At 41.7% G+C, this 13811-nt stretch overlaps 1 protein-coding gene across 1 annotated transcript in view; it reads left to right on the forward strand.

The window, feature by feature from the left end:
* Positions 1-13811, forward strand: part of DYNC1I1 (dynein cytoplasmic 1 intermediate chain 1) — a 328507-nt gene that overhangs the window by 229142 nt on the left and 85554 nt on the right. The window contains exon 10 of the mRNA XM_065938794.1: positions 11272-11418. Within this exon, the coding sequence (XP_065794866.1) occupies positions 11272-11418 (147 nt within the window). The remainder of the gene's footprint in view (positions 1-11271; positions 11419-13811) is intronic.

The following is a 13811-nucleotide window of genomic DNA, read 5'->3' on the forward strand; positions in this document are numbered from 1 at the left end:
GAAATTGAGCAATGACACTTTGGCAGAGAAACTTTTATTGTATCATATGTGTCTCGGTTGGTCAGGTTATGCAGATAGGTGTACGACCCTGTGACTGGAAACATTCCAGGCATGGCCTACATCGATGCAACAGGAGATTTCATCCCACAGTGACTTTCGGCCCTACTCGACTAATTCATTGCTTTCAGGTTTTCCAAATTTCTCAGTGATGGAAAGAACAGACCTCCCAGCCTCTTCAGTTTCTGATCCAGTAGATCCAGTCTGGGACCCTGAAACCTGTGCTTTTAATTAACTCTCTAAATACTTATGTTCAGATAAGTTCAAGAACCGTTGATTTAAAACAGTACTGTTCACTTGACTGCACATAGGGATTTCCTGTGGAATTTTAAAAAATCTCGATGCCTGGGTCTTACCCCCAGAAATTCTGAATGACTTGGTATCGTATGTGACTTGAGCACTGGGGAATTTTAAAAAGGTCCTCAGGTGATGCTAAGGTACAGGCAAGTTTGGAGTAACACCAACTTAGAAAACAGCTTGAGGGGTCCGTGCACCTGCAAATGATGAATAACAATAATCAGATGTGAAGTCACATGACAGATAAGTCCTAGCTCAATTCAAAGTGTGAAATTAAAAAAAAAAAAAATCCTATTTCAGCAAACTTGCTGGAAGCAGTGTGAACATCATCCCATTGCCCTAGATTGTGTTCAGAAATTCTTGCACTGAAGGGACTGCTAAGTTTGATTTAGAGCCTGAATTCTCCTAAATCGGCAGGGCTTGCAATGTAGTGTGCATGAGTAATAATGTGGCGTGAGTCCAGTCTTGGGGCTTAATCATCTGCTTTAGTGTCAACAAATGGCTACAGGTATATATGACTTAGAGGATTAAATCCAGCAACCCACTGGAAGAGATCCTGATGCTGGGAAGGATTGAAGTCATGAGAAGAGGACGCTGGGGAATAAGATGGTTAGATAGCATCACTGACTCAATGGACATGAGTTTGAGCAAACCCGGGGAGATGCTGAAGGACAGGGAAGGCTGGTGTGCTGCAGACCACAGGGTCACAAAGAGCTGGACACGACTGAGTGACTGAACACACACACATGATCCAGCAATTCCACTTACATGTATGCACCCAAAGGAATTGAAAGCAGTGTCTTGAAAAGATATTTGTACACCCATATTTATAGTACCATTCTTCACAATAGCCAAAAAAGTGGAAGCTACCCAAGTATCTATTGACAGATGAATGGAAAAACAAAGTGTGCTATTTGCATATAATGGAACATTATTCAGACTTAAAAAGGAAAGAACTTTTGATATATGCCACAGTGTGGATGCACTAATACTTGTAATGTTATGTTATGTGGGTGTAATAACACCTTTAGAGCATATGCTAAGTGAAATAAACTAATCACAAAAGACAAATACCTATATGATTCCATTTATATGAGATTCCTAGAATAGATTCATAGAAAGTAGAATCCTGATTGCAAAGGACTGAGAGAAGGGTGGGAATGGGAAACTCATGTTTAGTAGACGGGGAATTTGAGTTTGGGAAGATGAAAATATTCTGGCGATGGATGATGGTGATGGCTACATGGCAGTGTGATTGTATTTAATGTCCCTGAATGATATACTTTAAAATGGTTAATAATTTTATGGTATGTATATTTCACCACAATTTTTTAAAACTAAATAATTTTCCACTGTGCAAAAAAAAAAATTACTGCTTAGAGGATGTACATGACTAATAGATAGCAGGGCAGGAATTCAACTCTGGAGACCCCGAGTGTGTCAACCCTCCTTTTCCACCTCCAGGACCTCTCTGGGAGTAGAAACTGAAGAACCTATTCACAGGGAAGAAAAGAGAATGATTATTTGAGGAAAGAGTGGTCAAAATAGTCCAGACAGTTGTCCTGAAAATAAGAAATAAGGTTGTTAAAGTTCACGAAATTGGAACCATGTCAGCACACCACCTTTTTCGTTGTTGTTGGAAGGGTTTTAATTATGGATTCAATTTTATTTCTTAATTTTAATTTTAATTTTCTTTTTAGATTAAAATATAGTCAATTTACAGTGTTCTTCCAACCTCAGCTGTATAGCAAAGTGACTCGGTTTTACACATATATACATTCTTCTTAAAGTATTCTTTTCTGTTGTGGTTTGTACCAGGATATTGAGTATAGTTCCTTGTGCTATACAGTAGGACCTTGTTGTTTATCCATTCTGAATGTAATGGTTTACCAACTCCAGACTCCCAGCCCACCCCCCCTCCCTTTCCCCCTCCCCCCCGGCAACCCGCAGGCTGTTCTCTGTGACTTTGTTTCTGTTTGGTAGATGGGTTCCTTTGTGCCATATTTTAGACTCCACATATAAGTGATATTTTAAAAATTTCTAATTAAATTTTTAAATTAAAAATTATTTAAAAGTGAAATGTAATTCATGCAACTTAAAATTCGCTATTGTATAGTATAAAATTCAATGTTGTATATTCAGAGTTGTGTAAGCATCACTACTGTCTAACTCCAGGATATTTTTATCACTCCCCGCCCAAAATACACCCAGACCCATTAGGAGTCATTCCCCATTCTGCCCTCATCCCCACTTCAAAACAGACACTAAGCTACCTTCTTCCTCTATGGGTTTGCCTATTCTGGACATTTCATATAAAAGAATCATACAATATGACCTTTGGTGACTTCTTTAACTTAGCGCCTTTTCAAGGTTCATCCATGTTATACCATGTATCAGTACTTCCTTCATTTTTATTGAATGATATCACGTTGTATGGATTCACCACATGTTGTTTATATATTCCTCAATTGGTGGACATTTGGGTTGTTTCACTTTTTGGCTATTATTGATAATGCTGCGATGAACATTTGTATACAATTCGAGTACTTACGTGTTTTCGGTTATCTTGGGTATAAACCTAGGAGTGGAATTGCTGGGTCAGATGTTAACTCTATGTTTATTGGTTTCAGGAACTGCCAAACTGTTTTCCAAACTGTTTCCCTCATTTTACATTCCTACCAGCATTGTCTGAGTGTTGCAGTTTCTCCATAGCCTCACCAAGAGTTACCATTTTCCTTTTTTTGTTAGTTTTTTCCCCCTAGATTTACTGAGGTATAATTGACATGTAAACATTTAGAAATTATAGCTATCCTAGTGGGTGTGAAGTGGCATCTCACTGTGGTTTGCACTCTCACTTTTGTGTACTCAGCACACAGCCTAGGTGTAGGCACACACAATACTGAGAAGCACGAAAATTCCAAGGATTCGAAGAAAAGTCATTGCAATATTGTTTTTGTTTAGTCATTCAGTTGTGTCCAACTCCTTGCGACCCCATGGACTGCAGCATGCCAGCCTTCCTTATCCTTCACTGTCTCCTAGAGTTTGCTCAAACTTACGTCCATTGAGTCAGTGGTGCCGTCCAATCATCTCATCCTCTGTCGCCCCCTTCTCCTCCTGCCCTCAATCTTTTCCAGCATCAGGGTCTTTTCCAGTGAATCAGCTCTTCACACCAGGTAGCCAAAGTAATGGAGCTTAAGCATCAGTCCTTCCAATGAATATTCAGTTTTGATTTCTGTTAGGATTGATTGGAATGAGTGATTTCTAATCTCCCAGAAATCAGATTTTAGAACCAGCTGCTTTTCTTTCTTAAATACAAACGGAGTCAGGAAGTAGCAAGAAAGCTAATTCAACTTTTGCTCCCGGACACCCCATTACTAGTGGGATGATCACTTTCAGTAGGTCGTTCCTTTTAGAGTTGAGAAGAATGACGTGTGCACTATAGGATAGCAACTTAGGCATAGGAAAAGAGAGCTCCGAAGGAAGAAAGACCCTTTCCCTTCATCTCAAAGTTAAATGCCCAACTCATGACTCATGTCTTGGTTTTTTCACCTTCACACCTTCTCCACTGTCAGATGCCCGGTGCTGCATGATTGCCTAGAAGAGGTGTTTTTGACAGCAATGATCTCCGATTACATTTGTTTCCATTAACAAGAGAAATATCTTTGAGGGTTTCTTAGGTACTTTCAGAAATATATACTAGCTCATGAGTAGCCAGGAACATCTGATCTGTCTGCCTCACAAACCTCTGACAGCTAAGCATTTGCTTTTAGGCGAGTAAAATGTCAGCCGCCATTAAACAGCATATGGCAACAATATGGCCATTCCCTCTCTGGGACCAGCTTCTCACCAGAAGAGATGGTACTTGAAATAAGAGATGCTTTTCAATACAGGGCCCCTGTCCCTCCTGCCCGGGCACAATAACTGGGGAGTGGGCAGAGCGCTACACATGAAAGGACCCAGGCCACCAGATCACATGTGAAGCCATGGGGCCCACCACCCAACCAGTGGTGACCAAAGGCTGTTTGCCCTGGGCATCTGGGTCTGTGGTTGAGGGAAAGTACCATCCTTAAGCTGGCCTGGATTAACTCTATGAAATAGAAAACAGCCCCCACAGCCACTCAGGGGCTGGGGCCGACTGGAATTGAATGCACTTGGTATGCAGTGAGAGGAGGGAGATGTGGTGAGTGGCGCCACTACCACACTCCTCTGGGGAGTTCCCTTGGCAAATGGGGTAAAATAGGCTGCTTTGTCTCGAAACAGAAGACGAGGGTGTGGAACCCTGCTGGAGTGGGTCAGCTCATGTGCAAGTGGCCATGTGAATACGAAGAGGGCTGCCTTTGCACCAGGCGGCCTGTGCAAGATTAGAAAATAAACAGGTTCCTCAGGAGCCTCTGGGCAGCCACGTCTGTGGAGGACACCAGAAATGGCCCATAGTGATAGCCTGAACCTCAGAACATAGTCTTAAAATCTTGTTTGTCTTGGTTTGGGGGAACTATGGCATGTAAATAGTCAAAATGAGATGCTCAACCTGTTGGAAATAGTACTTCCTCGTGTAATGATGTCTCTATGTTACTTGTATTCAGTCAGGCTCACCAGTTTTACATGAAGCTTTTAAGATGTGCGTGTGTGCATGCTAAGTTGCTTTGGTCATGTCCGATTCTTTGTGACCCCATGGACTGTAGCCCCCCAGGCTCCTCCGCCCATGGGGATTCTCCAGGCAAGAGTACTGGAGTGGGTTGCCATGCCCTCCTCCAGGGATCTTGCTGACCCAGGGATTGAACCTGTGACTTTTAATTTCTCCTGCATTGGTAAGCAGATTCTTTACCACTAGCTTTACCACTACCACTAACTTTACTACCTAGGAGCTAATATAAGCTTTTAATTTGACCATCAAATTGTCCACACCAGTGAAATTACTAGCCTTGTAAAAAAGAGAATTCAACTGCAGTGTTGGGAAAACTTTTGTTAGATGGTTAGCAATTGTCCCCAAATTGGCATCATCTTTATCATTATTTTTCCACTTATGTAAACTACTTGATTTGAATGTCTAAAGGCTGTGTGTTAGTTCTTAAAATAATTCCAAGGCTCTGATATTTTAAAGAATAGAATGAAATAAGTAAAAAGTTAAAAACTACAAAAATATCTATATAGATATGTATTCTTATAGAGCCAAGAGTACCAAGGTTAGGGAAGCTTCTTGTTTGCAATGTGTTTGTCGAAATTGTATTAATCATATAGTGCTTTATTTATTATGACACTGAATAAATGAATGAATACAAATTTTAAATGCCTAGGAAAGTGATGAAATTTTTAAAATAGCATTATGTTGTTAATGTTTTTCATAGACTATGTCTTCAGGAAATGTACTGTTAAAAATGAGAACAACAAAAAGTCACATGTTTCAGTAGTGTCAATCACTTTTTCTGGAATGCTTTTTAACTCTTTACCCAGTAGATGTAACTGACAGGATGATATCATCCTTTGCTCTTTATGCTGACAGTCAATAAATTGCGTGACAGTTGGCAACTAGCAGTATGAGCAGCACAAGGTTGCAGGCATTTTTCTAAGACACTGTTTAGGGTTTAATGCAGACTTTCCAAATTAGAAGAGGAGCTGTCTCTATCAGGGCTGTAACTGGGGGACTGTTTTCCCCTGTTCCTAAAGGAACCTAAACATTTGGATGAAAAATTAAAAATTCAGTCAATCAACCAAATGTTTGCTAACCATTATGTCAACCATCAGGCTTCTTTGAAACATCTCAAGAAATGACTGAATTCTAAACTCTACATCCAGATAATTGTGATCATACTGCCTTAGAGTTTCCATATGAATGCCAAACGTGGCACACCCTGGAGATCTCCGTTTAGCATTTATACATAATCTGTAATGGGCCTTCCTGGTGGCTCAGTGGTAAAGAACCCGCCTGCCAATGCAGGAGATGTGGGTTCAATCCCTGGGTCATCCTTTGCTTTTTATGCTGACAGTCAATAAATTTAGGAAGATCCTTGGGGAAGGAAATGACAGTATACTCCAGTATTCTTGCCTGGGAATCCAACAGACAGAGAGGATCCTGGCGGACTACTGTCCAAGGGGTCGCAAAAGAGTCGGACACAATTGAGCAACTAAGCAACAACATAGTCTATGATGCATAGAATATTTTTCATAATTAACATACTAAGCTTAAAAATTAAGTGAAATTGATGAATCACATAACTACGCCATCATTTCTAATCTTCAAATAAAAAATGAAAAGTAGGTCTACTCATTTTTCCTCATGGAGGTATTGTAAAGATTCAGTTCCATTCAGTTACTCAGTCGCGTCTGACTCTTTGCCACCCCATGAACCACAGCACGCCAGGCCTCCCTGTCCATCACCAACTCCCAGAGTCTATCCAAACTCGTGTCCATTGAGTCGAGCCATCCAACCATCTTATCTTCTGTCATCCCCTTCTCCTCCTGCCCCCAATCCCTCCCAGTACCAGGGTCTTTTCAAATGAGTCAGCTCTTCGCATCTGGTGGCCAAAGTATTGGAGTTTCAGCTTCAGCATCAGTCCTTCCAATGAACACCCAGGACTGATCTTTAGGATGGACTGGTTGGATCTCCTTGCAGTTCAAGGGACTCTCAAGAGTCTTCTCCAACACCACAGTTCAAAAGCATCAATTTTTCGGTGCTTAGCTTTCTTTATAGTCCAACTCACATCCACACGTGAGTACTGGAAAAACCATAGCCTTGAATAGACGGACCTTTGTTGGCAAAGTAATGTCTCTGCTTTTAAATATGCTGTATAGGTTGGTCATAACTTTCCTTACAAGGGGTAAGCGTCTTTTAATTTCATGGCTGCAGTCACCATCTGATTTTGGAGCCCCCAAAAATAAAGTCAGCCACTGTTTCCACTGTTTCCCCATCTATTTGCCATGAAGTGATGGGACCAGATGCCATGATCTTAGTTTTCTGAATGTTGAGCTTTAAGCCAACTTTTTGACTCTCCTCTTTTACTTTCATCAAGAGGCTCTTTAGTTCTTCTTCACTTTCTTTCCTAAGGATGGTGTCATCTGCACATTTGAGGTTATTGATACTTCTCCGGTCAATCTCATGATGTGCTCTGCATATAAGTTAAATAAGCAGGGTGACAATATACAACCTTGATGTACTCCTTTTTCTATTTGGAACCAGTCTGTTGTTCCATGTCCAGTTCTAACTGTTGCTTCCTGAGCTGCATACAGGTTTCTCAAGAGGCAAGTCAGGTGGTCTGGTATTCCCATCTCTTTCAGAATTTTCCACAGTTTATTGTGATCCACACAGTCAAAGGCTTTGGCATAGTCAATAAAGCAGAAATAGAGGTTTTTCTGGAACTCTCTTGCTTTTTTGATGATCCAGCGGATGTTGGCAATTTGATCTCTGGTTTCTCTGCCTTTTCTAAAACCAGCTTGAACATCTGGAAGTTCATGGTTCACATATTGCTGAAGCCTGACTTTTCTAGTCTTGTGGCCACTGCTGAGTTTTCCAAATTTGCTGGTCTACTGAGTACAGCACTTTCACAGCATCATTTTTTAGGATTTGAAATATCTCACCTGGAATTCCATCACCTCCATTAGCTTTGTTCATAGTGATGCTTTCCAAAGCCCACTTGACTTCACATTCCAGGGTGTCTGGCTGTAGGTGAGGGTGAGTGATCACACCATCATGACTCTCTGGGTCGTGTAGATCTTTTTTGTACAGTTCTTCTGTGTATTCTTGCTACCTCTTCTTAATATCTTCTGCTTCTGTTAGGTCCCTACCATTTCTGTCCTTTATTGAGCCCATCTTGTAAAGATTGGTTTGCAGCAAAACAAAGTAGACTCTAATGGCAGAACTCTGATGTTCCAAAGTATTGTTATTCCTTTTTTTTTTTTACATTAATTTGACTTATTTTAAAAACTGAAGTATAATGGATTTACAATGTTGTGATTCAGTTATACATGAATATATGTGTGCATTATCAGTCGTGTCTGACTTTTTGTGACCCCATGGACTGTAGCCCTCCAGGCTCCTCTGTCCATGGGATTCTCCAGGCAAGAAAACCGGAGTGGGTTGCCATTTCGTACCCCAGGGGATCTTCCTGACCCAAGGATTGAACCCGCGTCTCTTTTGTTCCCTGAAGGCAGATTCTTTACCACTGAGCCACCTGGGAAGCCCGCATGTATATTTACTCCTTTCATATTCTTTTCCATTATGATTTATTACAGGATATTGAATATTTCCCTGTGCTATAGAGTAGGACTTTGTTGTTTATTTTATGTATAGTAGTTTGCATCTGCTAATCCCAAACTCCTTATTTATGTCTTCTCCCACCGGTTTCCCCTCTGATAACCATAAGTTTGTTTTCTGTGTCTGTGAGTCTGTTTCTGTTTCATAATAGGTTGCCTTTTTAACAAATTTTACGTAAAGAGTATTCTGAATTGGAGATGGGTGGTTTTTGTGACATTTACAGTTTTTTTTGAAATGTGGTTTAATTAGAACTTAGTGAGCACTGTGTTGAATGAATGAATGAATGAATCGTGGACACTAATGAATGGAAAAGCAGAACCTAGAGTTCTCACCTTGTGGGGTTGCATTCTGGCTGATCACCAACTATGTATTTCTGTTTTGTGAAAATACTCTTACTGTTTATTTTTCTCTAGTTTAGTCTCTCAGCGGACTGCAAGGTTTGGAGCAGTGTTTGCTGGGATTTAAGTGAAACATGGAAGCAATCAAGTGGTTTAATTCTGGAGTTTTCAAGTTTAATGACATTCCTTTATCTGTATTGATTGGAGCTTTAGTAAATTCAATTGTTGATACCACCTGGATAATTTTAAGTCTTTCTGAAGTTTTAAACAAAATGTCTCCAACATAGCTCAAGCAACATAAGAATTTCATCAATTGAAAACTAAGAATCATTTTGGTGGGATGTGTAAAACAAGAAGCTGACCAGCATTATTTTCTTTTTCTTTAATTCCGTACCATTATTGAGAGTTATTCTTGAACTTTATGAAAACCAGATTGGGGCACAAGCATGTTCTCCATCGACCCGTGTTCAAGAAATTGGAACTGAAAATCATTCAAACTAGGAAAACGTGACATTGAAAAATAGTCTACATTCTTCTACTTCAGAGAATCTGAGACTTTTTTTAAGCCTTGGGCTGATAGTAGATCTGATATGTTTTTAACAGTCAGCTTCCCAGTCAGAAAAAGGTCGTCATTTCTTTTTCAGTCATTTCTTCACTTTACTGGCTTATCTGGTACAACCATTGATCCTCGCTGTCTCTCTCTCTCCTTTTTCTTTTGCACAGAAAGCTATGACTTCTCACTGTTGCCCACAGAAAACGATCCAAACAGTACCTGCCATTCAAGGTTCTCTTGTCTGAGCCCTCGGCCACATTTCCCACTCCCCACATCTTCCACACAGGCTCCTTCTCAGCCAAACCAGACTGCTGTTCACCAGCCCAGGTGCCTCTAGTCTTTGCCATTACCCCATCTCTCGGGGATTGCTGTTGCTTTTCCTCTCTACTTGCTGAACATTCCACACTTACATCAAAAGTATACATTCCCTTTCATTAGGCCTTTCTAACTCTCCCACCCTTTCCACGCCCCTCTTTTTTCCCCAACTCCTAGCTAAAGCAAGCCTTCCTCACCACTCCCATCAAACACACACACACACACACGTTCGTATGATCTATTCACAGCCCATATTGCCTTCAGGACTGCAGCTTGTGTATGCAAGTTATGACCTGCATAAGCATCTCAAACCCAAGGGACAGGTGAGGACAAAAATCCACCTTCCTCTCCACTTGCCAAGGCACGTACCTGCCCGCATGACCACATAGTGCAGAGAATCACCTGATTTTTTTTAACTTTTTTTTTAAAGGCATGGACTAACATGGAGTCACTGGCAGCAGTGTGTTCATCACACACATGCTTTTTCGTTCCCTTTCCTAGGGCACAGGTTTGTCACGGGCAGCGACTGCCTTTGTATTCCCATCATGCTGGTACGGTGCCTTCCTTACACATGATCATCCGTTGAATTTAGTTGAAAGGATGAAATGTATTTATTAAAAACAAGCCCTTGTGTGTGTAAATGCAACCGTGTAAAGCAAAACAGGAATCCTTATGGACTTCTCGGCAAATGTGGCACAGCCAAGCTGTCTGATTTTCAAATGTACCATGGCTCTGTCTCAGCAAAGTAATTTCCTATAAAATGTGGTGCCCAGTAGTCTTCTGTGGCACTTTAGAAACCACATTCGTGATGCTATGACAGGCCATGGCAGAGTTAGATGAAAACCCATTTTTGGCTGTTTGTTAAAATAGGCAAAGAATAACATTAAGAATTGTCTGAAGTGGGCAGGATGAAGGTCAGGAGAATCCCCATGGGAGTGGAGGGAATTTTGGGGAGGAACCAGTTGGATCAGTCTGAGGTCAGTTCACTTCCTAGAAGTCTACATTAAGCCAAACAGAAAAAAAAAGAACCCCGTCTCAAAGTCCTCAAAGGCTTGCCAATGCGGCACAGTGCTGAGGACATGCCCCCAAAGTAAAGAACTGCTTTGTGAAGACTTCAGTGGAGAATTGATATTCATTCTGATGTCATTGTATTGATAAATGGGAAATTTCCACAAACCAAGCTTTACAGACCGCAGGGCAGTGGTGTACATAAGATGGGTCTGATGCCTATTTGATGACATGGCCAAGACTTCAGATTTCAAGCTTCAAGCAGTAAACATCGGTCAAGCTCTCCAGGGAAAGTCTATGTCTGCTACACGCTGTTCTGCTAACTCTGCGCTGAACAGTTGCCTTGTGATTTTCAGGAGGTGCTGAGTTAATGTGACTTGCGGTTTCCTCTTCACAATCAAGCAAGCCCCCCCCGGCCATTTCACAGCGTATCTTTCTCCACTTTCCCTCCACAGTCCTCCGTGATGTCTGTCTGCTTTGCTCGTTTCCACCCCAACTTGGTGGTTGGGGGGACTTACTCGGGCCAGATCGTCCTGTGGGATAATCGCAGTCACCGGAGGACGCCTGTCCAGCGGACGCCCTTGTCTGCGGCTGCACATACGGTACGTCCAGTTCTCATCACATCCCAGTCCGCCATCCAAGCCCTGAAGGAGGGCGCAACTGACAGAGGTACTTCTGTCGTAAGTGACTCCAACCTGGAAGTATCTGATTTATAGTGACCACATCCCGACTAAAGCAAAGCCGAGTGGAAAGTAGATGGAGGAAGCCCCGGGTTTAGAAGCGTCTCTTAGTAATCCGCAAGTTTGAACACATAGTGGAGAAGGAGATGGCAACCCACTCCAGTACTCTTGCCTGGAGAATCCCACGGGGTCACAAAGAGTCGGCCTCGACTGAGTGACTAACTCTCACTTTTTTAACACACAGAAAGGATCTCTTTGGGAGTCCTCTAAGCAACCAGGGAGGGTAGCTTAAAACTAAAAAAGGGCAGAGAAAGAAACACTGGAAGAGGCCTCTGTGAAATTGTTTTTCCAAAGAAGCTCTGCATATGTATGTTATAAGGTGGAAACCCATATTTTCATTTTTTAAAAAGTTATTTACTTTCAATTGAAGGATAATTGCTTTACAGTAGTCTGTTGGTTTCTGCCACACATCAGCATGAATCAACCACGGGTACACATCTGTCCCCTCCCTCTTGGACCTCCCTCCCACCTCCCACCCCATCCCACCCCTCTAGGTTGGCTCAGAGCCCTGGTCCAAGCTCCCCGAGTCATATAGCAGATTCCCACTATCTGTGTCTCACGTGGCAGTGTATATGTTTCCATGCTCCTCTCTCCATATTTTCAAACTGACCGTGACGAGTAAGCATTTTCTCTTCAGAGATGGCATGTGGGACTCTGGCCAACAGGCTGTTTCCATTTGTGATTGAGGGAGTGCTATGGCTTTGAATTCTGGAATGCATGGTGTAAGTCTCAATAGTGAAGTCTACAGTGACAATATAATCCATAGGGTTAAAAGTCAACATCTCAAAGCCATTACCCATAATTTAGCAGAAGAGGTTCAGTATAGTGTTCGTAAGACAACTACTCTGTCATTTCCTTTAAGAGAATGACAGGTGTGTTTAGCGATTGTTGGGAGGAATGAGAAGACAGGCATGTCTCCATCAATCTCTTCTACCCTGATATTCAGGGGAACTGATGTCCTTTCTCCAAAATGCCCAAATTATGCCCAAGGATACAGCTCTACTATTGTTTCAATTTCCTTAATATGGTTGCCTCATTTGTTTCATCTGCTGGCCTGAAAAACCATCTAGCTTTGAAAAAGGACTGCTAGTTGCGTTAGCTGAGATCATGAAGGGGAAAATTCTCCCTCTCTTGCAAGATCGACGATGGGAAATGACAAATACTGAGTCAGCCTTAATTCTGATTGACTTGGACCTAAGACACATGCAGGTGAAACTAGTTCTTGGGAATCTTAGAAAATTGCTCTTGCCTACCCCACTTGTTCAAACTAATAACAGAAAATTGTGATGCAGGAGGAGACAGGCTTGATGCAGGTGTTTGCTCAAGATGCACGAAGCCACTTCTTGGCACTGCGTGCCTATCTGGTGTGTTTGTGAACATACCTTCTGAAATTTCAAGAAGTCATAAATCCAACTATTAGAACATTCAGTGCGAAGCTTTTGGGGAGAATCCCAATGCAGGGCTCTTCCAAAGTATTCATCTGTCTTTTTCAAGCAACTTACAATGTGATCATCACAACAAAAATACTATTATCAAACAGTGACATTATATCTGTTATCAAACAGTTTACTTCTGTTAGAAAAGAACAACTGTTTTCTCTTTTGCTGTGTTCTGTTGAATCTACGGCTCAAAGGGTTCAGATAATTTTGTGACTGTCTTTCAACCTCCACTAATGCCTGGCAGATTGGTACCAGGATCAAAAGTGGTTAAGGAAAAAGAGGCCCACCACAGATTACTAACTAATTTCCTTTCACACCCACCACACATATGCATTTGGGACAACAGGAAATCCTAATTAAAGCAAAAGCCTTCTGCCACACAGCAAGTTTATTCCTAAAATAAATAAAAACAATCTGGCCTCTATACTAGAAAAATGAGCTACACTGTTGCTTTTTTCTTTCCATTAAGTAGAGTGTGTGTGTGTGTGTGTGTGTGTATAAGTAGGCATGCCCATGTGCCTGCTTCTGTTCTAGTTTTTTTTTGCATCTCTCTCTTTTCTTTTAAGCTGAGCTTTATTACTCTTGAAAGCACAGGCCAGTAGTACTGATTAAAGCCAGGGAGGGGCTCCCACACACATTCCTTCTTGGAGCATTTGCTATATACCTCCTTCTGGATGCCTTCTTTTCCTACTACACCCACCCTTGGGGGTCCTGACCCATTAGGGTTCTGGTGATTTGTGTTGATGCTCTGTGGTTAAAAGAAACCCCCGCTGGACTCTTGCTGAAAAACACCAGGCAGACTGGGGGCTTGTAACC

This window comes from Muntiacus reevesi, chromosome 6 (assembly GCF_963930625.1).
Source record: "Muntiacus reevesi chromosome 6, mMunRee1.1, whole genome shotgun sequence".
NCBI lineage: Eukaryota > Metazoa > Chordata > Mammalia > Artiodactyla > Cervidae > Muntiacus > Muntiacus reevesi.